We start from the raw sequence: 23,816 nt of genomic DNA on the forward strand, positions 1-23,816 counted from the left end.
TAGGCCTCAGTTCAACAATGGAGGAAAATCAGTGCAAACTCGGGTGGAAGTAAAGGTGCTGGTGTAAACAAACAGAGCTTCTGGCATCTTGGAAAAGTAGACAAATGAAAGCCATAAAGTTATCGTGTCGTGCCAAACTGGTGTGCAGAAATGCGTTTTACTTCGATGAAGGATAAAGAAAAGAATACCTGAAACAACAAATAGGAAATGCATGCAAACCACACCCAAATATCCCTCAACCCAACCTTTACCACAATCTGCAAAACAACCGGTTAGCCTACTGGGAGCTTGGCCTACTCAGTGAATGACAATAGCAGTCTCCCTGAGGTTAACACCATCAGCATTCATACATACAGATCATTATCTATTTATATCACATGGCCTGGAGATAGGAACACCGAATGCATATTTCCCTTCAACAGTCATGCGCACAAAAAGTAGCCTGTAACCTTCCTTAAACTTGTGTTGATAACAATATCACAACATAAATGATTGTACTATTACTACATAATGATAACAGTAATCAGGACATCTTAAAGTAATAAAAGCTGCTGAGTGAAAAGAGCTAAGAAACTTTGTTATGGCACAGGCCGTAGGGCAATGCCATCTGGAACAGCGTTTGTCCATCCGTATGTATGTATGTATGTATGTATGTATGTATGTATGTATGTATGTATGTATGGAACCACATTTGGAGGCCATTTTTCCCCACAGAGCAGGGGTTGGCCTTTTTTGGGCACCATGGTCCCCTTTTTGAAGCAATGCTTTATGTCCGGATGCCCTTCCTGCTGCCAACCCTGTTAGTCGCCTTTTGCGACACACAAGGAATTACCAGTGAACTGGTACTCAATTTCCCACCTCGGAAGGATGACAGGCTGAGTCAAACCCCCTGGCATTAATTCTGCGATCGACCGGGATTCAAATCCAGGATTCTGGGATCCCAAACCGGCACCCTAACCGCTAAGCCAACACCAGGCTTATGTATGTATGTATGCATGTATATACAGTCACGTGAAAAAGTAAGTACACCCCCATGTAAAGTTTTGACTTTTTCAACATATTTCACCATACAGCTATTTGATATTCATTTCAACAATATTGATAGATAAAGGTGATATAATATAACAAATATCATGAAACATTTACATTTTGTAGTCCATTGTATAATTTAAATAAACATAAATGCAAATTTCACATGTGGAAAAAGTAAGTACACCCTTGGCTCTAATAGGTGGTATTGCCCCCTTTGGCAGAAACAACCTCAAGTAGGCGTTTCTTATAACTGTCTACCAGTCTCTAACATCGACTGGGAGAAACTTTTGCCCACTCCTCCATGCAGAATTCTTTCAGCTGTGCGATGTTTGAGGGGTTTCTTGCATGCACAGCTCATTTCAAATCCCCCCACAACATCTCGATGGGATTTAGATCCGGGCTTTGACTTGGCCATTCCAGAACCCTCCATTTCTTTTTTTTCAGCCATTCCTTGGTGGATTTACTGGTATGTTTAGGGTCATTGTCATGTTGCAAGGTCCACCTTCGGTTGAGCTTCAACTTTCCAACAGATGGGCTCACATTATCCTCAAGCACCCTCTGGTACAATGAAGAATTCATAGTGGATTCTATGATGGTGAGCTGCCCAGGCCCTGATGCAGCAAAGCTGCCCCAAACCATAATATTTCCACCACCATGCTTTACAGTTGGTATCAGGTTCTTGTGGTCAAATGCTGTCTTTGGTTTTCGCCAAACATATCTTCTGGTACTGTGGCCAAATAGCTCTACCTTTGACTCATCTGTCCAGAGCACATTGTTCCAGAAGTGCTGGTCTTTGCCTAGGTGTTCATTGGCAAACTTTAGTCTTGCCCTGATGTTCTTTCTGGACAGCAAAGGTTTCCTCCTGGCACACCTCCCATGTAGATCAAATTTGTGCAGCCTCTTTCTAATGGTAGACTCGTGCACTTTGACATCAACAGTGGCAACAGCTACCTGTAGGTCCCGTGATGACATTCTGGGGTTATTAGAGACTTCTTTCAGCATCTTGCGGTCTGCTCTCGGGCTGAACTTGCTGGGGCGGCCTGGTCTGAACGAGTTGGCAGTTGTTTGGAATCTTCTCCACTTGTAGATGATCTTCCGGACAGTCGAATGATTGATTTCAAATTGTTTGGAGATCTTTTTAAATCCCTTCCCAGACTCGTAGGCATCTATAACCTTCTTTCTGAAGGCCTCAGAGAGCTCTTTTGATCTAGGCATGGTGACGCCGCACACTTCAACAACAAAGAGCAAACCAAACTAAATGTCTGAGGTTTAAATAAGACAGGTTCCTCCAAGATCCTCTCTAACGATGTTCTAATCATTTGCACCTGAGCTGGTGCACCTGATTCTAATTTTAGGTATTTGAAGTGGTGATAAATGTAGGGGTGTACTTACTTTTTCCACATGCGAAATTTTCATTTACGTTTATTTAAATTATACAATGGACTACAAAATGTAAATAAACCACCTTTAGAGGCCATTTTTCCCCGAAAAGCTGGGGTTGGCCTTTTTCAGGCACCATGGTTGTTGTTGTTTTTGTTGGTCCCCTTTTTGAAGCAATGTTTTACGGCCGGATGCCCTTCCTGCCGCCAACCCTTTTTGTCGCCTTTTACGACAAACAGGGAATTACCAGTGAACTGGTACTCAATTAGCCGACCTCGGAAGGATGACAGGCTGAGTCAACCCCCCTGGCATTAATTCAGCGATTGACCGGGATTAGGAACCCAGGATCCTAGGATCCTAAGCTGGCACCCTAGCCGCTAGCCCAATACCAGGCTCTGGACTACAAAATGTAAATGTTTCATGATGTTTGTTATATTATATCACCTTTATCTATCAATATTGTTGAAATGAAGATCAAATATCTATATGTTGAAATATGTTGAAAAAGTCAAAACTTTACATGGGGTGTACTTACTTTTCACATGATTGTATGTATGTACACGTCTTATATGTATGTGTTTTATGGTTGAGAAATAAAAGAAACCCCCTCTAGCTAATTACACGACAACATGTAGCCTGCTTGAGTCAGTTATTTCTTATTAAATGTAAAGATTAGCTCCCTTTCCATTGTGTAGTAATTAAAGGTGCATGTATGCGTTGAGTTAGGCAGGATCTTAACCCCTCGTGTTGTTGAAGAAGACGTTGGTTCGTGGGTGGGCAAGAACGATCCACGTGGAACCTTCCAGAGGGAGGCATGGTCGAATGATAGCACGTGACCGGCAGAGGCCAGTGGTAGGCCGTGGAACCTTCCAGAGGGAGGCGTAGTTGAATGATAGCACGTGACCGGCAGTGGCCAGTAGGGGTCCGTGGAACCTTCCAGAAGGACATTCCCCCTCCCCACCCCCCCCCCGCCCCCCATAAAAGGCAGAGCTGGTCTTCCTTCGCTGGTGTTCTTTCGTGCTGGTCTTCCTTCGTACTGGTCCTCCTTTGGGCTGGTCTTCCTTCGTGCTGGTCTTCCTTTGTACTGGTCTTCCTTTGTGCTGGTCTTCCTTCATGCTGGTCTTCCTTTGCTGGTCTTCCTTTGTGCTGGTCTTCCTTTGTGCTGGTCTTCCTTCATGCTGGTCTTCCTTTGCTGGTCTTCCTTTGCTGGTCTTCCTTTGTGCTGGTCTTCCTTTGTGCTGGTCTTCCTTCATGCTGGTCTTCCTTTGCTGGTCTTCCTTTGCTGGTCTTCCTTTGCTGGTCTTCCTTCATGCTGGTCTTCCTTCGCTGGTGTTCCTTCGAGCTGGTGTTCCTTCGTGCTGTCTACTGGATCGACCCATATGCTACGCATAGGAACTGCCCTCACCCGAATCAGCGTCCCCCAGTCCTCCCGGTACAAGTCTAACCAGTGTAATTTATCCCCTATGTGCGAGTGTGCCTGGCGCCTGTGTCGGGAATAGTTAGGTAAGGATTTATGATAAGTCTGCTTCTCGTTCTTTTGTTGTGCTTTTTGTGAATAAAGACGTGCACAATTTATTTCCTCTCGTCCTGCTCGTGTGGGTCTTTTCCCCATTGACCCGGCATCGTTCAAACCAAATTCGGCTGCTCGATTAGGTCCGTAGATAACGTAGTGTAAAAACGCGACCCACACCGTGTGATTCGCTCAGCGCGCCTGATTGTACAAGGTGTGGGATCACGAGGGGTTCAATCCCCGGTCTTCCTGGTCACGTGGTCTCAAAGGTATTCGGATCATGGTCGATAACCCTTCGGCCCGTGGTTGGGGGATTGGCGATTGTAGTTGCTCCGCAACCCACCGGGCACGAGCTTTGTCGCGGTCGATGGCCCATGGACCTGGTGTCTGTGGGGAAACGGGGTCTTAACCCCACCTTAGTACGTCGACAGACACGGGATCCGCAACAATATGTATGTATATATGTATGTATGTATGTACGTATGTATGTATGTATATCCCTTCCGCCAGCATTTTGCGGCTTTATTCCCTTTAAAAATCGTTTTCTCTGCAACCTTTGGTCCAATTGACACAAAATTTTCACCATAGGGGCGCCTCCTCCTGTAGAATTTTAACAATGATAATTATGACATCATAGGTCACGTGGTATGGGCGCCATCTAGGAAAAACCGAAAAACCTTACACCTCTATATCTTCAAAACTGCTCCATGGGAAAAAATTGAAAGGTGACTCTTTACAAAGTGAACAAGATGACGATGATTCGCTGATTTGATAATATCTCAATACAATCGTGAATTAACATTACTAGCAACGGTACCCGCCCTATGGGCGGGGCTTCAATTGGGAGGCCCAAATGAAAAGGCTATATATCAGAAATTGAAAGCTTTTTTTCTTTTAAACGATTTATATAAACATCCGTTAAATCTTGATCGGTGCAGCCGTTTGTGCGGCACCCGGGAAAATAACATCATGCAGGAGCAAGTATCAGCAGGATGTGGCAGTGTGTGAGCCCATGTTTCTGATCCTCCTTCATGCTGAAGTAGCCCACCACTTCTCCAAGCATTCCGCTCTTCAGATCCGCCATGAGAGATTTAAGCTTGATACTGCAGATGCGTGCAGTTAGTACTCCCGATGTCGTATGTACTCCCGATACGTGTTTCCTTCATTGTAAAAACTACCAAATCAACAGTTAAAAGGATTTTGAGCCGATAGGTGTTACGGCCTTGGCAAGATCGATGGAGACAGCGATCTGTTAGCGTATACACCGCCCAAATAGCTATGTGGAATTCTCTCATGTAGAGATTAAACGTCGTTTGAACTTTAGCCGAGGTCATTATTTACTTTTAATGATGTTTATATACGAATGATGTTTAATGATGTTTATACTAGTTTTGGGTCGTCCTTTCCGCATATCTCGTGGGATTGTGAGTTGGAGAGACGGCCGTGATGGCGGGGAGGGGGATGGAATTCTCTCAAGCAGCGATTCAACCCGTGTCCTTATAAAAGGTCTTTGTCCGAGGTCACCGAGTCCGATCGGTGCAGCCGTGCAGCAATCGGTGCAGCCGTTTGTGTGGCACCCGGGAAAACAACATCGTCACAATGAACGTTATGCGAACGCGAATGTTATGTGGGAGTCCAAACATGAGAATGCTGGAGACCAAAGCTGAAATTGGAAAAACTAAATGGCCTATTTTACTCCTGGAGATCCCAGGATTACCCACTCAAAATATCGTTGCGATCGGTTCAGCCGATTTTGCGGTACCTTCGAACGGACAGACAGACAGACAGACAGACGGACGGACATTTGGTGAATTATAGTAAGATATTTTGATATATTAATAATATAGTATTAATTTGTGATTGTAATGATGCTGTTTGGAATAGAAATATAGAAATATTGAGTATAAGGCAGAATGAGTGAATGACGTAAGGGTTTCCATCCATGACATTCACAGATTCCCCATTTGCAGTTTCACCATTGACTGGATATAGCAACAGACTGGGTACGTTTTTTGTCCAAGTCCTACACGAACCTGCTGTCAATGCTTGACGTTCGACTGAAGGTGGCACAGGAATGCGGAATTTATTGGTTCATCGCTTAGCATTCGCCGTTTCCATTATGTTTGTTTGCTTTTGGCTCCCCACCTGTGCGTAGCACGGGTAACTCACTAGTGACGTCATAAATGGACAAGTAGAACACTTGATCTGATCAGTATTTTTCTCCAGCTACGCTATTGTTAGACTATCGGTCTTGTTTTTTAACACAAGAACCTCACCTGCCACCTCAACAACATCTCCGGGGACAATGTCCCTTGCTTTGATGCGTTGCACCACGGTGCGGCCATGTCTGAACACCTTTCCCATCTCCGGCTCGTACTCCTTCAACGCTTCAATAGCACTCTCCGCATTACGTTCCTAAAACAACACCAAACCATTGGTCAGTTGGTCTAAAGCTTGCAACAGGATGTCATGACAATACACGATATACAAATCACAAATCAGTATAAATCCAACCGAGAGATTATCCTTATCAGCAAAAATGATGGTTTTCCACCTAGAATTTTCTATTAATGTGATTAGAAACAAAAGTTGACGAAAGGTGATCGTGGAAAACATTATTGTTGGAACCACATTACTGCTCTTAAAGCACGAGGAAAGTCAGATTGTGATGCAAAACAAGGCACCTGCAGGACCACCAGCTCACCTGCCATACGCCAACCACAGCATTTGCAATGAGGATGAGAACGATTACAAGCGGTTCCACAAATGCTGTCAGTGTGTCTTCGTGCTCCTCGAAGCATGCCAGCACCTTGGAGATGTCAAAGACTCTTTCAATATTTGTACCAAATGACAATAAAGAAAATTCTGTGATGATATTGCTGCTGCAGGTTACAAATAAAATATTAACAATAAGGCAGTTGAGTCTAACAAATCCAGAAGAGGGAGAACATTTTTGTGCCTAATTATGGGAAGCCAAAATAAACACAAGTCGGAAAAGCATAAACATTGCAGCCGTATGTGGTGGCACATCTTCCATTTTATTTAACTCTTCTTGTGGGATGTGGGCAGTAATGGATTTATCAGCAGTTTCTCATGTCAAACACCAAACAGGCCAACTTCAACATCTACAATGTTTCTTTGGTGTTCCCATCTGAGCACAAAGCTCTTGATGCAGAGATCCCAGGATTAACTCCCATATACTTTGTTGGTTTGTCCATTGTCTAACGTCTTTATAAATCCATGGAATAATAATAGAGTTACGTGGGATGGGAGGTAAAGGAGGAATCTATAGCTAGATTGTGATGAAAAGCTAATGGACCATACGTGACCACTTTGCTTCAGTTACTCTTGTATCAGGGAATTGTCAGAGTAAGTCGTCTTGTCAGAGTAAATGTGTACTGAGGAGGGCAGTGTGTTCACTTTAAAGGAGTGTAGAGTCAATTTGGTTTGTAAAACCTGTTTTCGACTGAGGCCGGGTGAGAATTTGGGTCAAAGGCATATTGTAAAGTGCATTGCGCTATAGGAGCAAACAGCACAGACTGTTTGGCCAGTGCACCGCAGGCAATGGTGGCGAGGTCAGTTGCGGATCCTTGGAGAGGGGCTTAAGACTTTTTTTATCGGGGCTGCCACATGGGGCATGATGGCCTGGAAGATGGCATGCCCAGAGCCAAGGGTGGCCAATAATAGGGACACGCTGTGCATGAAGGTGGTCCCAAACTTTACGGGGGTCGAGACCATGCGGAGCTCAGCAGTTGGAGTTGGAGTGGGAATCGGACATTTGGGGATCCAGCATCCCTTTCCTCGCTCTTTGTTTGGTTGCCTCTCATCATCGCCAAACTTCTCCTCATCGCCATCCGCCAGCACTGTACCACTCTAGCCCGGTGCAACACACGGCCATCCCAGACCCAAAACCAGCTCATGCCTTGCTCAAGCCCTCGCTCGTTCCCCATCCCCATTGTTGTGTGAGTCCCGGTATTTATATTTGGCTCATAGTGGGTTATTTATTTTCATGGAACACAAGGGCATGTGCCTCCATACTCTTTTGTCCTTTGAATGCCTGGTCTGTCCCATTTATTTATTGATAGCGTCTTGTCTGCCCCTATTCCCATATTTCTTCTAATAAACCCTATTTCATTATAAGAAACGTCTTGCAGCTTATATGCTGTCTGGCGCATTGCGCCACAAATTTCGGCCTCGGACTGGAGCAATCCTTTTTGGGCTTTGTAAATGGCGAACAGTTTAATTTCATGCAGTGTGAATTTGGTAAGCTTGGCGATTTTCACAAGTAGCAAACACTCCTGGCACAATGGGTGACGTTAGTCGGACCTGCCGACGTGACAATAAGTTCCCATACAAGGAACTATGCAGGAGGAGACCATCAAGTCCATCAAAACCTGCACTAGTATTGCCAGCTTGTGCTTGTTTGTCCATGCTCCATCCTTTTAAATGCTGAATTCAAGCAAGAAAGCAGCACGTACTGTTTTAATGGCTTTTGTATGATTTGGCCAGGGTTTGAACCGCCGAGCTCCCAGAAAATAAAGCAGATGCTCTAATCAATACACCGTGGAGTTTGTTTAAAAATGAAGAGGTTCATTAACCCTGAAAGTACTTTAACCTGTACTCGTCGAGCACTACAAGTAAAATATGCCATCAGCAGGATTCAAACCCACATGGGGAAACCCCAATGGGTTTCAAGTCCAACGCCCTTACCACTTGGCCACAACTTCCTGGTCAAATGTACGCTGGTGTCCCCTAATCTCATTATCTTGCCTGTGATTTATGTGCAAGCTTCCCCATTAGTTTTACACTTAAGATCACAATATAATAGCACATTGTATGGGTGAATGCGTCAACCCCCTCTCTTCCACCCCGCGTAGCGTGAAGCACACGCACATGCGTACACACAAGCACACACACAGACACACACATAGACACACACATAGACACACACGCACACGTGGCCAATGGCATTTTCACTGGGTAAACTTACACATCCAACCCTGACAACTCCTCAACCCCATCCGCCCCCTCCCCCGAAATAAAGTTTCCCCCCCCGCCACAACCCCAAAGCCTCAAACATTCCCACATCGCACCCCAAGTCCTCACCCCCTCCTTACAACCCTAAAGCATCACTCCCCTCTCCACTTCAAGCTTTCAAACCCTTCCTCAACCTCCCCTCAACCATCCACACAACTACACAACTCCTCAACCACCTCCCCTTCCCCTCCCCCTTCCCCGCCCGGCTGAGCGTCCTCAAAACCTCACCCTTCCAAATCTGTTGCAGCTTTACTCTCCCTCCTCATCCTCCTTCCACTGATAAATACAAACGGGCATTCCCACATCGGAGCGGATAGGGAATATTTAACTCCCCTATCACGCTATCAATGACTTCACAGAAACCCATCACGGTCACCTGCCCAACTCACAATTTGAAGAGAAAATAGTCAGAAATAATAGCAAGGACCTGCATAACCTCCACGGTAAAAGTACTGCTTGAAAGAATGTGACGTAGTTATTTGGGCAGTTTCTAAACGACAGAACGCGGCCTCGTTCGCTGAAGCCGATCTTCACAAGGCCAGTGATGCCTATCGGTTCAAAATCAATTCAACTGTCGCTTTGGTCATTTTACAATGAAGGGAAAACTTATAGGGAGGGCAAAGAGATTGTGAATATCACGTCTTTGACGTCGTATAGCAGTAATTACCAACATGGTGGCCATAGTATAGAAATTGTGGGTGGAGTCAGGTGAACTGTCCAACCAATGCGTGGAACCTGGACGGACAGACGTACGCATGCACGGCTCCTTTTTTAGTATAGATATCCAATAGCACCTCTCAACTGTAAAGGTGACTGTAAAAGCAGTCCTTATTGCAAGGGTCCTGAGAAACAGCGGACACCTGTCAGGCATTTACCCTCTTTAGATATCTATTATGCCATTGAGGTTTTTTACAAATGTAGGTAACCACCTCCCTCTGCCCCTCCTCCTTCCCTGAAGAGTAGTAATGGAGTGGACTGGCATTGCCTCCTTAGGGGTGGGAGGGAGGAGAGTGGAGGAGTCTGTAATTTCCAAAAAAGGCTTGTAAAGACTGTGTAGGCAGTTTTCCTATTGCAAGTTGCAGTGCAGCAGCTGCACACTGCTGTCGTCATAGCTCGACTGCTGCCAAACTGGAAATTGCATTCTCTTTGTGAAATAATGTCATCGAAAGTTAACGCCGGCACTCTGAAAAAATCCTGCCTAAACTGCAGGGAGAATGTGGTCCAGTCTATTTGGGTATTCATTTCCACCAGGGTACACAGCTTGACATCCCAGGGTGTGGTTGCTCTGTGGCTGCAGCTCCTATGCAATAACCTAATCGACACACCCAGGTGTTTCGTGTCATGTGTGAACGCTCGTCTTCCTCTGAATGCATACCATCGACTTCAACTTGCTATCACCAGCCAGATAGGAACCCATAACTCTGTGATATGACAACCTTAGTCATGAGCGTCGTCACCATTACACTACAAACCGTTCAAAAAACAAACCGTTCATCCATTCTTTTTAAAGAGCACTTCAGTCGGTGCAGATTTGGCATCATTCATGCAGGCCTTGCTTCAGGAGCAACCTTTCCATGGATCATTTCTCAGCTAAAAAAGATGTTCTCAACTGCCAGGGGGTGTGCTAACTCCATAAGGGGTGGTGACAACTACTCCATCAACATTCAAGTTGGCAGTGCGAGCCAAAAACCTCAAGAGGCGAGTTTCAAACTTTTTGAATCTCCTCCGACAAATTTTCCATCACATACGTATCACTTTAATCAGTGTGCTATAGCCACTTACAAAGGAGATACAGGCGGCGAAGAGAAGAATTTGAACAAGCAAGTCCTTGAACTGTTCCAGCAGAAGCTCCCAAACAGATTTCCCTGTAGGCAGACAGACAGAGGCAGCCATTGTCACAATCAGCATCATCTGGCCCATAAAAAGCATCATGTTACCTCAATAAACACGGCTCGCTATGGTGACGCGTAGGACAGCTGTCCAAGTTTTACTCCAAATAGCCTCCATTTACTTATGGCAACAAGTTCTATTTCAACTGAGATTTTACAATTCTTGGTACTTGGGAATGCAAAGTTATTAATAACCAGATGGTAGTTTAGCACAAGGATAGTGCTGGATCAGAGCGAGGCGAGGCGCTAGTCAGATGACCAAACCTGTCGAGCAAGCAAAATACCTGCTGCAGGTGTGATCACACATTCATAATCCAACTGGCTCTTCCCATTTGGCTCAAATGTCTTTCTAATGTTATCTGCATGGCGGCCTTGCTTCTTGGAACCAGTGAGTCATGCATTTCAGGGTGCGACTGCTGGTGCGCCATTATCAAGGTAAAAGAAAAATGGTGCCATCTGTGAAACGTCCAACACTTCCTGTGCAGACTCATCCTATATGCTCCTAATAGTCGTGACAAATTCTCCTTGAGCCTCTTTCAAGTCCGCCCTTTCCCTGGGCAAAACTCTCCCACATTCCTCGCCTGAAACTACTCTCTTGCTCATATCTCCCAGGTCATGACAGAACGCCATAGGCATTTCCCTTAATTCGTCTGTTCCCCCACTTTTACCTTTTCTTTCCCACTCCGGGTGCACGTATGCCTCAGCAGGCCATGTTAGCAGCAACATGACAATGAAACTGCATTAGAGCAAACATATACACCTGGCAAACACTCATCACGGTTGCCCATGCAACCTTCCACCTTATGTTTTCTACAGTGCACCTGGACTTAAATGGAAAGCTAGTGCAACGAGAAACTAAGCACACTCTCGTGCCACTCACCTTCCTCCGCAGGTAGTTCTGTTGCACGCATGCAGTTAATCAGAGGCAGGGAAGGTAGATGGGGAGAAAGACAGTAATTAAGCATTTTATAAAATATCAAATTATACAGCACATTGTTTTCACAAAGTTGAGGAAATGCACCTTTTTTAATCCTAAATTTTTTCAGTAATTGCCAACATAGACGGATGATCGGTTGGTCGGATGGAGTTCAGTGATTGCCAAATCATAAGGTCCTAAGTTCCTAAGAACAGTTCCAATGTTCCTTGGCTATCCCAGGAAGAACAAAGAAAGAGGTACAAAAAAAATGGAGATATCTGTGAAAAACATCAAATACCTGGTGTGAAGGTACACATCAATTACCTGATCAGTTACAGGGAAATATCAATTAATATCTGACTGTAATGGCTGCCATTTAAATTTGATAATGCTCTTGAATGGAAGATGAGAAAGAAAGAAATGCAATGGGGAAGTCGAAGTGCGTTTAGACTTTATGCACTGGATATTTAAACAAACAGGGAGATGATACTCTAGATCTCCCACATTTTTGCCTTTTGTGTGGAATGAGGAGTAGATCTGTGTAATATGAAAGCGAAATCTTGAACGGTTTATTAAATATCGCACGCACAAGCCAAGTTACCGAGATGGTTGCCATGGCAACATAATTCAGCCAATCACAGCCGAGATCTAATCAGGTCGAGATAATGTCATGAGGAATATGCGATGTTAAAGCTGCGATGTTATCTAGCTGCGATGTTAAAGCTAAACGTTCAACGGTTTTTTGAAATATCTCGTAAACAAAAGTACATAGACGGATGATCGGGATGATCGGTTGGTCGGACAGAGCTCATTTTAATGTCCCCGTATCTTCGGAGTGGTTTGTACTTACAGGAGTGGAGACTGGCAGGACAGCCTATAGGTGTGTGCACTCACCTTGGAGCTGTCTTGCTTGGTTTCGAATCATGATCCAGCTATAAACTACCATCCTGGTGTTTCATATGCAGTTGTGTGCTCCATCCTTTGGATAGACGTTAAACCGTGTGCCCCATCTGCTAGCATTGGTTGATGGACGTTAGATATATCCCATTGCGTCCTTCGCTAAGTGTAGGCAGGTTATCGGCGACACCCTGAAAGAATTACAAATTCCTGCCTGGACTGCGGCCCAAAGCAAGTGGTCTGGTCTGCCACAGTCATCCGTGCGAAAGTTACTCTGCAGAGTGTGGTTCCTGTCTGGAGTAGCAGCTTCTGCACCAAAAACAAATTCATAGGGTAGTTCACATGTTTCATGTAAACAGCCAGCGTCCCATACGAAGGGCAAGCAACTACTACTACTACTACTACTTTTACTACTGTCTACTACTACCACTACTACTATTACTACTACAACTACTACCACCACTACTACGATTACTACTACCACTAGTACTATTAATACTACTATTACTACTATTACTGCTACCAATACTACTAAAGCCACCACTACTACCACTACTACTATTACTACTACCACCACTACTATGATTACAACTACCACTAGTACTATTAATACTACTATTACTACTACTACCACTACTCCTACCACTATTACTACTACAACTCCCGCTACCACAAAAACTACTACTATTACTACCACTACTTTTACTACTGTCTATTACTACCACTACTACTACTGCCACTACTACTTCTACCACCACTACTACGATTACTACTACCACTAGTACTATTAATACTACTATTACTACTACCACCACTACTATGATTACCACTAGTACTATTAATACTACTATTACTACTACTACCACTACTCCTACCACTTACTACTACAACTACCTCTACCACAAAAACTACTACTATTACTACCACTACTTTTATTACTGTCTACTACTACCACTACTACTACTACTACCACTACTACTACTACCACTACTACTACTGCCACTACTACTACTGCCACTACTACTACTACTACTACCATTACGACTATTACTACTACCACTACTACTAAAGCCACCACTACTACTATTACTACTACCCCTGCTACCACCACTACTACGATTACAACTACCACTAGTACTATTAATACCACTATTACTGCTACCTCTACTACTAAAGCCACTACTACTGCCACCACTAATACGACTACTTCCACTACTACCGCACAGGTGGAGGAAAGAGTGGGGCGTGAATGGCTCAAAATGTACTTTATATTTGAATCCATAATATTTAACATTAATACCCCCTACATTTGTACCTTTTGTTGTTGCGTTTCTTTTATTGAAACTTGTTATCCAAGGGAGGTGCAAAGCGCCCCTCCCTTTATATCAGGGATCGTTTCTCTGTATGCAGCTTTAACATGTGGACTGAAAATTTGTTTCTCACCTTCTACTGGATGAAATCGGCTGCAAATTTAAGAAGTAAATGCTTTGTACATCGAGGTAATTTCCAAATTTCAGCAACGTCCGTTTCCGCATTCGTGAGTTTTATTTAGAAAACCCTCGAAATCACGTTGGTGTCTGTCCGTCCGTCTGCCCAAAATGTGTTAGCGTTCATATCTCAAGGGCTATACATTGAAACTAACTGAATCTTGGAATATACATCGGCCAATAGGTCTAGGTAATGGCTTTCGAAACAAATTCCACCTACGTGCCATAGTTTTTGCTTTAAAATTAAATATATATAAATATATAAACATAAATAAATATATAAAACTATATGTGGCTTAATGGCGTAATGGGTAGCGCATCAGAATGCCAAGCTGGGGAGTGTAGGTTGGAGTCCCATCTGGGTTGAATAGCTTTTTTCTTCTTACTTATTGAAGTATTTTATATCATCTTGAGCCGTGAGTCGTGAGGCGCAAAGTACCCCTCCCTATATATGGGGCGCCCTACATCTGGCAAATAAAATACATTTACCTCTTCATGCAGGTGTATGAATCAAATTGGCACCACTTTATATGAACTTTTCTAGAGCATTACTGGGTTCCTCCTCAGAACACAAGGGTACAAGGGTAGTACGGCATGCACACGAGATTTTTTGAATGCGCCTTATTTTGTATTGTTTGGCATTTTCTACAAACTATGGAATGTCCGTTCTTTTTTATACTTTGCCACATGGCACACACCCTTATATAAAGGGGCCTTTTCTATGCCCCTGGCATTTTACCCAATAATAAACATACACTCGATATTCCATCGTTTCGAAAGGTGCTGATTGCGCCATTGATTTCTACGTGGCTGCGCAACTCGAACCTCACACGTCACTCCATGAATCGGTGTGCACCGCCGAACGGTTACAAGTGGTGAACAATAGTGAGATAGACATTACTTGTGGTGCAAAAATCAAGGGCCGATTGATCGCAATTGTTACCTTATAAACAGAAGCCATGATAATAATAAATAACACGTCGGTTATTTCGGGTGTTGCTGAAAACAATTTAACAAAGATGTCTCGGAAACCCCCACTGTGACACTGCAAGTGACTTAAATTACAAAAAAAGGAATGAAAAACGTTACAAAACAAGGCAAAAAGGAGATGTCGATTTCAGGTAAACAACTCGAAAAGTTTCCAAACTTTGCCAGCAAGAAGCAAACAAACCCCTCCAAGCCTCGCCCCCCAAAACCCGCCCATCCAGACTCACCATTCGGTCCAAATTTTTTAAACTGCCTTTCCACTTGATCCTGGCTAAGCCCGCCGGTTTCATCAACTCCGAAATGCCGCAGCACCTCCGCGTTGGTCTTCATGTATGCGTTCTCCATGCTGGGAGAAGGAGCCGCGCAAACGCAGGGATGACTTGGAGAAAGAACAAACTACAGGACTTGAGAAAATGTTACCCCGATGGCGCTCGCAGATGTTCCTTGCAGCTTGCGCGACTCTGGCTCCTGCACGGACAAGGAGTGGCGACTGAGGATAAAGCGAGGACGTGGATTTCAGGGCGCGGGTGTGGATTCCAGGGCGTGGTCGGGGATACCAGGGGCGTGGTCGCGGATTCCAGGGGCGTGGTCGCGGATTCCAGGGGCGTGGTCGTAGACTCCAAAGCGTGGCGAGTAAGCAGAGCCAAACGCATGAAAAACTTAAAATAGACTAAAAAACGAACACGCTGCGTCAATGACGTTCATTTGGAATTATTACGTGCATTATGTGCATGTACACAAACTTAAATGTGCAAACAAAGGTTCCATTGTTTCGAAAAGCTGGAAATGCGAAGGAATGAAAAGGCGGGAAAAATAGTGCGACATCGAGTGAAGATGTATATGAAAAAGTTCAGTTGAGAAGAGAAGCAAAACAGGAATACATTTACAGTGTCCAAGTTTCGCAGTGATTCATTAATTTATAAATCATTGAATCAACTGTTTCTTCGAAGGCAACTTGATATGTGCATCTAAATAAGATGTTTAAGTCGTAAAAGCTGCAGCGAAAAGAGCAAAGTTAAAAACTTCTGTTCTTGACGAGGTCGAAAGTCTGTTGAAATGGTAAACTGTTGAAGGATAGCTGGATTGGGAATTCTGCCAAAGAATCCGGCCTGCTGGGAACGAAGGCCTGCTTTGGAAATGTTTGTAGGATGTGGGCGTTCTTATTCTTCCTCCTACATTCTTAAGCTACGTTTCTGTTTTGTCTGAATGTTAGGGTTAAGGCCACTTCATTACCTTCGCAAAAGCGGAAGGTTATGTTTTGATCGCTGTGTATTTATTTGTATGTCTGTGTGTGTGTGTGTGTATGTTATTCGCATAACTCAAAAAGTATTCAACCGAATTGCATGAAATTTGGTGGGATGATTGGTTATTATACGGGACACATTTGATTAGATTTTGGGAGCAATCGGGTCAAAGGTCAAGGTCAAGGTCACGAAAAGGTCAAAATCGTATTTTTACCATAGCGCGGTCAATTTTTATCCAATTGGCATGCAACTAATGCCAAAATGTTCAGAATTCAATGCCCGATCTTGTGATATACGACATGACCCAGTGAAGACATTACCCTTGTTAGCGGTTGGGGGTCAAAGGTCAGGGGGGTCACGACCTTGCAAAATGTGCGTTTTTTGTCATAACTCGGTCAATTCTTATCCGATTTGCATGAAATCAGCACCAAACTGTTCACTGTTCTGTTCCCTACACTCCCATGCCAAGTACAGAACAGTAGCTGCGGCGAAGGTATGCGCTCTACCGAGTGCCCGTTCTAGTTCTTCATGCTTTTATCTCTCTCCACTTGTGGTTGCACAAGTTGGGCACAACTAAGCTTGTGGATCCTCCTTTGTAGAAGTTCTGGAAATCTAGTTATTGGATCAGGCACTCAATATGCTGAAGGAATTCTTCAGATCTCACGCTCTCCATAATGTAAGTATATAAAAGACCTGTATATCTTATCAGGAGGGGAGATATGTGAAAGCAGTCAGACAGGCACAGCAAGGTGTTTGGACGCGTTGGAAAGGTGTGCAGGTGAGGACATTGAAGTGGCAAGAGATTTGGAGGAGGTTGTTGCAGGAGGAGAGATGTTCTTTGTGTGGGGATTTGGGAACGGTGCAGCATCCACTGAGTGCATGCTCAGTAGCATTGGCAGCAGGAAGATACAGATGGTGGCATTATCAGGTGCTGGTGGTTGATAGTGCGGATGGTGCAACAAGAGGTGCTGAGATGGAGATGGAGAGAGAGAGAGAGAGAGTAGAGAGAGAGAGAGAGATAGAGAGATAGAGAGAGATATTATATAGAGAGATAGAGAGAGAGAGCGAGAGAGAGAGAGATAGAGAGAGAGAGAGAGAGAGAGAGAGAGATAGAGAGAGAGAGAGAGAGATAGAGAGAGAGAGAGAGAGAGAGAGAGAGAGAGAGAGAGAGAGAGAGAGAGAGAGAGAGAGAGAGAGAGAGAGAGAGAGAGAGAGAGAGAGAGAGAGAGAGAGAGAGAGAGAGAGAGACTTTGACTTTTTGTGTCCTTTTATTATAAAAGTATAAAAACCAAAGTATTCCAACTCCACTTCACATACAAATCACAACCTCATTTCCAATGCATTTGCACAAAACACCCCCCATGCCCCATAACTCTTCAAACACAAGAAGGTTCCCCATGTTTACATGATAAGCATGTTCGTGCTTTATACGTGCTGACACCATCCCGATGAAACAAAAAAGTGCATTTTCATTTTTTCCACTACCTAATCTGGCTTTTCTGGTTTTATAAATTGCAAGCTTAGCAATTCCAAGCAAAAAATTCAAAAGAAAAATCACAGAGTTTTTCCTAGTATTACATGCAAGTCCATAAACAAAGATTGTAACAGAAAAAACAATTTTGAATTTACAAAAGATTCGGCTCAGATACAGAAACAGAGATGACAATCTCTTGCACTCAATAAACGCATGATACAAATGTTCAACATTACCACAAAAAGGACATAAATTAGACACAGCAGGGTTAAACTTCTGAACTAACACCTGTGTGGCCAGGGCGTGATGGACCAGTCTCCAATTTAGGTCTCCTGTACGTCCAACAGTAGGACTCCTGTACATTTCATCCCAATTTGGAGTGAGAAATGCTCCTGCAGGTAAAGACTCTTTCCACTTGTTCCTTAAGGGTGCTGCACAGCCCGGTAAGCACACCTCTAGACAAATTCTATACATTGCCCTTTTTCCCATGATGTGGAACACACTGGATTCTTCGCTGTGAGAGGAAAACACACCATGTTGTTCCTGGGCAGTGAGTGAGAGTTCAGGGAAGGTTAAACGAAAGTCTACTTCTTCATTTACCCCATTCCACCCAATGTTTAAATCTAAAAAAGTCTGGGATACAATCTTTATGACCCTGCTCACTATTCTAATTGAACGCAAGCCAATTTTTCCAGAAACAGTGCTGGCAGACAACCATCGCTTTAAGGATAGCTCCATAAGATCTCGCACTTTATTAATCCCATTGTTCGTAAAATGTTCCATAAAAGCTCGGCTGGTAGATACTTCAGCGAATAGTGAGTTTTGGAACAATGGCTCATGCACAAACCTCCTGGGATCATAAGAGATCTCCAACCGCTGCACTCCTAGAGCTTGCCAGGTGTTCAGGAGAGACCGATGAAATGCAGGGAGCCGAGCTCTGTTGACCTGTTGCAAGTCCATAAGGAAAAGTTCCCGGTCATAGTCCATTCCACCTACTTGCCTGAGCAACGTATTCGTGAGAGGACGCCAGGGCACAACCTCGCTGTACAGCAGACGTTTTATTGTCATTAGCCGAAAAGCCATTATTCGACTAGGGATGTGCACCAGGTTTGACCACCTGAATTACGTGGTCTACACAGCACATCTGGCTTAAGCCAGTGGTGGCCTCCCCAGAAGAAGTCAACTAGACCCCTCTGAATGTTGGTGATCAGAGCTTGAGGAGGCTGGAGTGCTATGATCTTATGCCATACGATTGGAAGCACCAGGTTGTTTATTATCGTTACCCGTGCCTTAAGTGACAAGATATGGAGCATCCCTTTCCACTTTGATAGTTTCTGCTTAATGTTATCTAAGAAACCATCCCAGTTTTTCTTCATATAGCTTGCAGTTCCCAAATGGATGCCTAAGTATTTAAACCCATCCGTTTCCCATAACATTCTTCCTGGAAGAGTTGGGGGAACCATATGTGAAGCCTGTGACCCCGATAGGGTATCTGGGTACAGAGAAAGAGCTACACTTTTGTTCCAATTTACTCTTGCTGATGAAGCAAGTTCAAATTTGGCAAAACACCGGGATAGCTCAAAAACAACTTCCTGGTTTTTAACCACAACACACAGGTCGTCTGCATATGCTGATGTAACAATTTTGGAATTGTTTGACAAGGACAAACCAGATAAAGTGGTACGAAGGAGAGCCAGTAAGGGTTCGATGGACAGTGTGTACAACATGCCTGACAGTGGACAGCCCTGACGGATGCCACGCTGAAAGGGGAAAGGATGACACAGACTGTTATTTACTTTTAGCAGGCATGATACATTGTTGTAGAAAAGTTTTATGCAAGAAATGAATTTTTCTCCAAATCCTGCTTTCGTAAGAACTGCAAACAGAAAAGAGTGATCCACACTGTCAAAAGCTTTCTCCTGGTCAAGGAGTAATAACCCAAAAGCATGCGACGCAGTTTGACCGATAGTAATCAAGTCTCGAACCAAGAAAATACTGTCATACATGGATCGTTCAGGTATGCAATACGTTTGGTCATTCCCAACTAAGAACGAGATGACCTTTTTAAGACGCATTGCAAGCATTTTTGACACAATCTTGTAATCAGTATTTAACAATGACACAGGCCGCCAGTTTGTAATCTGCTGCAAATCCCCTTTCTTGGGAAGAAGACATAAGACAGCTCTTCTGCAACTCAAGGGCAATTCCCCCTGATTTAGGCTCTCGTGAAAAATCTCAATTAAAGCAGGACCCAGAACATTCCAAAAAACTTTGTAAAATTCAGCAGGAAGTCTGTCAATTCCAGGGGCCTTGCCGTCTTCGAGTTGTTTCACTGCTGTTGTGAGCTCCTCCAGAGAAATGTCACATTCCAGTTGGAGTTGCTGCTCTTCAGAAAGAGATGGGAGAAGTTCAATTATCTCATTTGCCATCGTTTTATCCACCGTTCTTGGAGTAAACAAGTTTGAGTAAAACTCTTGCAGTGAATGTTTAATGTCACTTTGGCGAGTCAGAACACCGTCGGGAGAGCGTAGACTCTGAATCTGCCGAGAGGTGTTGGCAGCCTTCTGCATTTTGAAGAAATCTTTGTTTGGAGTCTCGAGGTGTATTATGCTCATCCGCAGGTGAATCATTGCTCCCACCGCACGCTCTTTGACCAGTTCGGCCAGCAGGGTCTTTTTTTCTATCAGCTGCTGATATTGGTCACTTCCCCAAGATGTTCCAGCTTCTTGTTCATATTTAAGTACATCTGCTTTTAGAGCACTTATCAACCCAGACGTATTACTAGTGGCATACGAGCAATATTGTTGGCAGAAAATCCGAATTTGTGACTTGGTACAGTCCCACCACTGTCGCATATTGACATAGGAACACTTTTTCTTTTCTAATCCTTCCCATACCAGTCTGAAGGCATTTTTAAAATGTTCATCTTGTAACAATTTCACATTGAAATTCCAGTGTGCACTCTTACAGCAATGACCAGGTAACATACAATCCATTGCAATCATATGGTGATCAGAAAAGCCAGATGGAGTTATACATGTTCTCTTAACCAGATTCACCATTCCTTGGTTCACGTACAATCTGTCCAGTCGACCCATGGTTAACTGGTTTTTTGCACAGCACACCCATGTATATTGACGGGTGTTTGGATTTTGTAATCGCCATACATCTCTAAGTTTGTATTTTTTCACAAGTTGTGCCAAGGACTTTGCACTGGGTGGATGTGGCTCAGGAGTGTTCCTGTCCAGTCGAGGGTTGAGAGTGCAGTTATAGTCTCCCCCCATACAAATTAAACAAGTCAAATCAACAGTGCTTAAACAATCCGCTAATTTTGGAAGAAATAGAGCCCTTTCAGCGCTGTCACTGGGGCAATACATATTAATAATGCTAACCTTTTGATTGCTGCTAATAAAATCCACCACCATCAAGAAACCCTTACAAATCTCTCTATAGTGAATCTCGGATGGTTGAAGGGCGAAGGCGAGGATGCAAGATTATTGCCACCCCCGCTTTAGCTTCTTCAACCACACTGGAGAAAACATGGCACCCTTTAAACATTCTGCGCCACTCGTCTTCACAAGATTCGTTAATGTGTGTCTCTTGTAACATGAAAATATCAATCTTTTCTTTCTCAAATAGTTGTAACACCTCCAGACGCCGCATACAGCTGCGGCCTCCGTTTATGTTGAGAGACGTTAGCTTCATTTATTCTTTATTAATTTTCCTCCTCTTGGAGTTCTTTTCCTGCCTTAGTGGCACACTTTCTCAACCGCTGAAATTGAGGTTCTGATATCCCAACTTGCTGGGGTTCACGAATCATGTTTCTAGTCGTTTTTAGAAAAGCATGTAGGTTTGGGAAATAATCCTGAATTCTGACATTCCTTTTCCTGAAGGATTCATCGAGGAATTTTTTAACTTCATCTTCTGTAACTACAGTGTCCCCATCCCCATCCTCTTGGGCACAAAACCCACTACCTGACGAGGTAGAGTAGGGTTCATCAAAATCAAACGCATCATCTTTGTCATTCTCTTCCTGATGCAAACTTATTTCTGAGGCACAAATCTCCCCAGGATCAGAAACATGGATATCGTTTTCATTCATGTTTAGCTGCTCATCGTCATATGCAGCTTCCTTCTTATCATCCCTTTTATTTTGTTCGAAACGTGTAGGCTTACAGGTTTCCTCTGAGGGGCTGTCTGACTTATCTGTTTTATCATTACACCTGGCCATCCCTGCGCCCACCTCTGTGACCATTACATTAATGTCATGTAAGACATCAGGGTTATCAATATCCCCACTTGTGTCTTCCTGAGATGCGCGAGGATTCTCGATGTCTATATCACACTCAGAACCCTCAAACAGTTCGGCAAGTGGTGCAAACGAATTGCTTAGATTTAAACCAGGTGCCGGTTCAGTTTGCAATCCCACACAGGTATTCTCTACACAAGCTCCATCTTGCAAGCTCGGCGACACGTTTGACACAACAAGTACCTTACTTTGCACTGTGCTTGCATCCTTCACGACGGGACATGAACGTTTATGTCCTTTTTTACGAACCACTGTTACGAACCCTTCCATATTGTCATCCGTACAGTCCTGTACAGTAGGAGAGGGATCAACCACGTTTGTCACACCAGCAGGTAGGGAGGAGTGGTCTACTGTTTCCTGTTCACCCATTGGTTGTGGGGAGGGGTCTATCATTCCACGTATCTCAGTAGGTGAGGGGGAGGAGTCAACTGTTTCCCGTTCACCATTGGGTCGTGGGGAGGAGTCTACCATATCATCCGCCCCATTAGGTGGGGAGGGAGGAGAATCTGCAATCACCTGGTCTCGATTTTCTAATGGTCTCACCAAACCGGGACAGGAACTCTTTACGTGTCCGTAACCACCACACCCATAGCACGTCATGACGTCCGTGGAGGCATACATTCTATAAGTATGGCCATTAATCTTTGCATGCAAAACTACATTGAGCTTTTGCACATTTTCGGGCAATATCATGTAAACGACCCTTTTAAAAGTCATCACGTGTCGAAATTCACCCCTTGCCGAGTGTATCGGCACCATTGTCACTTTTGATACGATCGTACCGAACTTGCTCAATTGAGCACACAAGTCCTCACCTTTAACAAAGGGAGGGGCATTAGACACATTGACCCTCACCGCAGGTGTATCTAATGGGGAAACCACTAGAAACATGTCGGGTTCTATGAGAAGGCCTTGCTCCACAACGGAGTTCACCATGTGCCCCTCCGATACAAACACAACAACTTTCTTGTTCATTCGAGAGGCTGCACGGATATTATGTGAGCCGACGCATTTTCCAATTGCTAGAAGCACTTGCTCCATCTTTACCTCACTCGGAGGGTCGCACACCAGCCCATGCTTGCGAGTGAGCGACTCGTACATGCTATTCCTCAAACAATCGTTTGCCATAGCGAACGTAAATTAAATAAATAAAGGGTGAGAAATCAAAAAAAAGATACCAACCACAAGCAACACCGGCAAGTGGAGGTAAAACCAAAAACTAATGGACTAGGTCCAAGAACCGTTTAGAGCAGCGAAACACCGCTGCCTGGACTAGGAAAAACACGGCAAAATGGAGGCCAGGCCTCAAACCCGGAGGTTCGAAAAGAGGCAACCGAACACCACCTACCGTGTGCGCTCTCTCCCTCTCTCTTGTCTCAACAATGAAAGGACACACAGGGGAAACTTTACAAGTATAAACAAGGACACAAGGGAGCGAAATGGGGGATAGGAAAACCAACCAACACGACAGGGAACTCATAGCTCAACATGCACAGCCACCATGCTGCCACACCCACGCATGAGCATGACTCACCAACGACCAGCAGGAGCGCACGAGAGAGAGAGAGAGAGAGAGAGAGAGAGAGAGAGAGAGAGAGAAGAGAGAGAAGAGAGAGAAGAGTGGAGAAGGAGACCGATGGGGGAGAGGCATTGT

The 23,816-nt window shown here is 44.2% G+C and overlaps 1 protein-coding gene across 1 annotated transcript in view; it reads right to left on the minus strand.

Annotated features, from left to right (window-relative positions):
- The window catches only part of LOC137430053 (sarcoplasmic/endoplasmic reticulum calcium ATPase 1), a 60,748-nt gene extending 45,070 nt beyond the window's left edge, over window positions 1-15,678 (minus strand). The window contains exons 1-5 of the mRNA XM_068120557.2: window positions 15,363-15,678; window positions 11,729-11,746; window positions 10,742-10,824; window positions 6,627-6,731; window positions 6,199-6,337 (exon numbers count right to left, since the gene is read on the minus strand). Of these exons, the coding sequence (XP_067976658.2) occupies window positions 6,199-6,337; window positions 6,627-6,731; window positions 10,742-10,824; window positions 11,729-11,746; window positions 15,363-15,480 (463 nt within the window). The 5' untranslated portion in view covers window positions 15,481-15,678. The remainder of the gene's footprint in view (window positions 1-6,198; window positions 6,338-6,626; window positions 6,732-10,741; window positions 10,825-11,728; window positions 11,747-15,362) is intronic.
- Between the last annotated feature and the right edge of the window lie 8,138 nt (window positions 15,679-23,816).

Source organism: Myxine glutinosa, chromosome 6 (genome assembly GCF_964187855.1).
Source record: "Myxine glutinosa chromosome 6, kmMyxGlut1.1, whole genome shotgun sequence".
In the NCBI taxonomy this organism is placed as follows: domain Eukaryota; kingdom Metazoa; phylum Chordata; class Myxini; order Myxiniformes; family Myxinidae; genus Myxine; species Myxine glutinosa.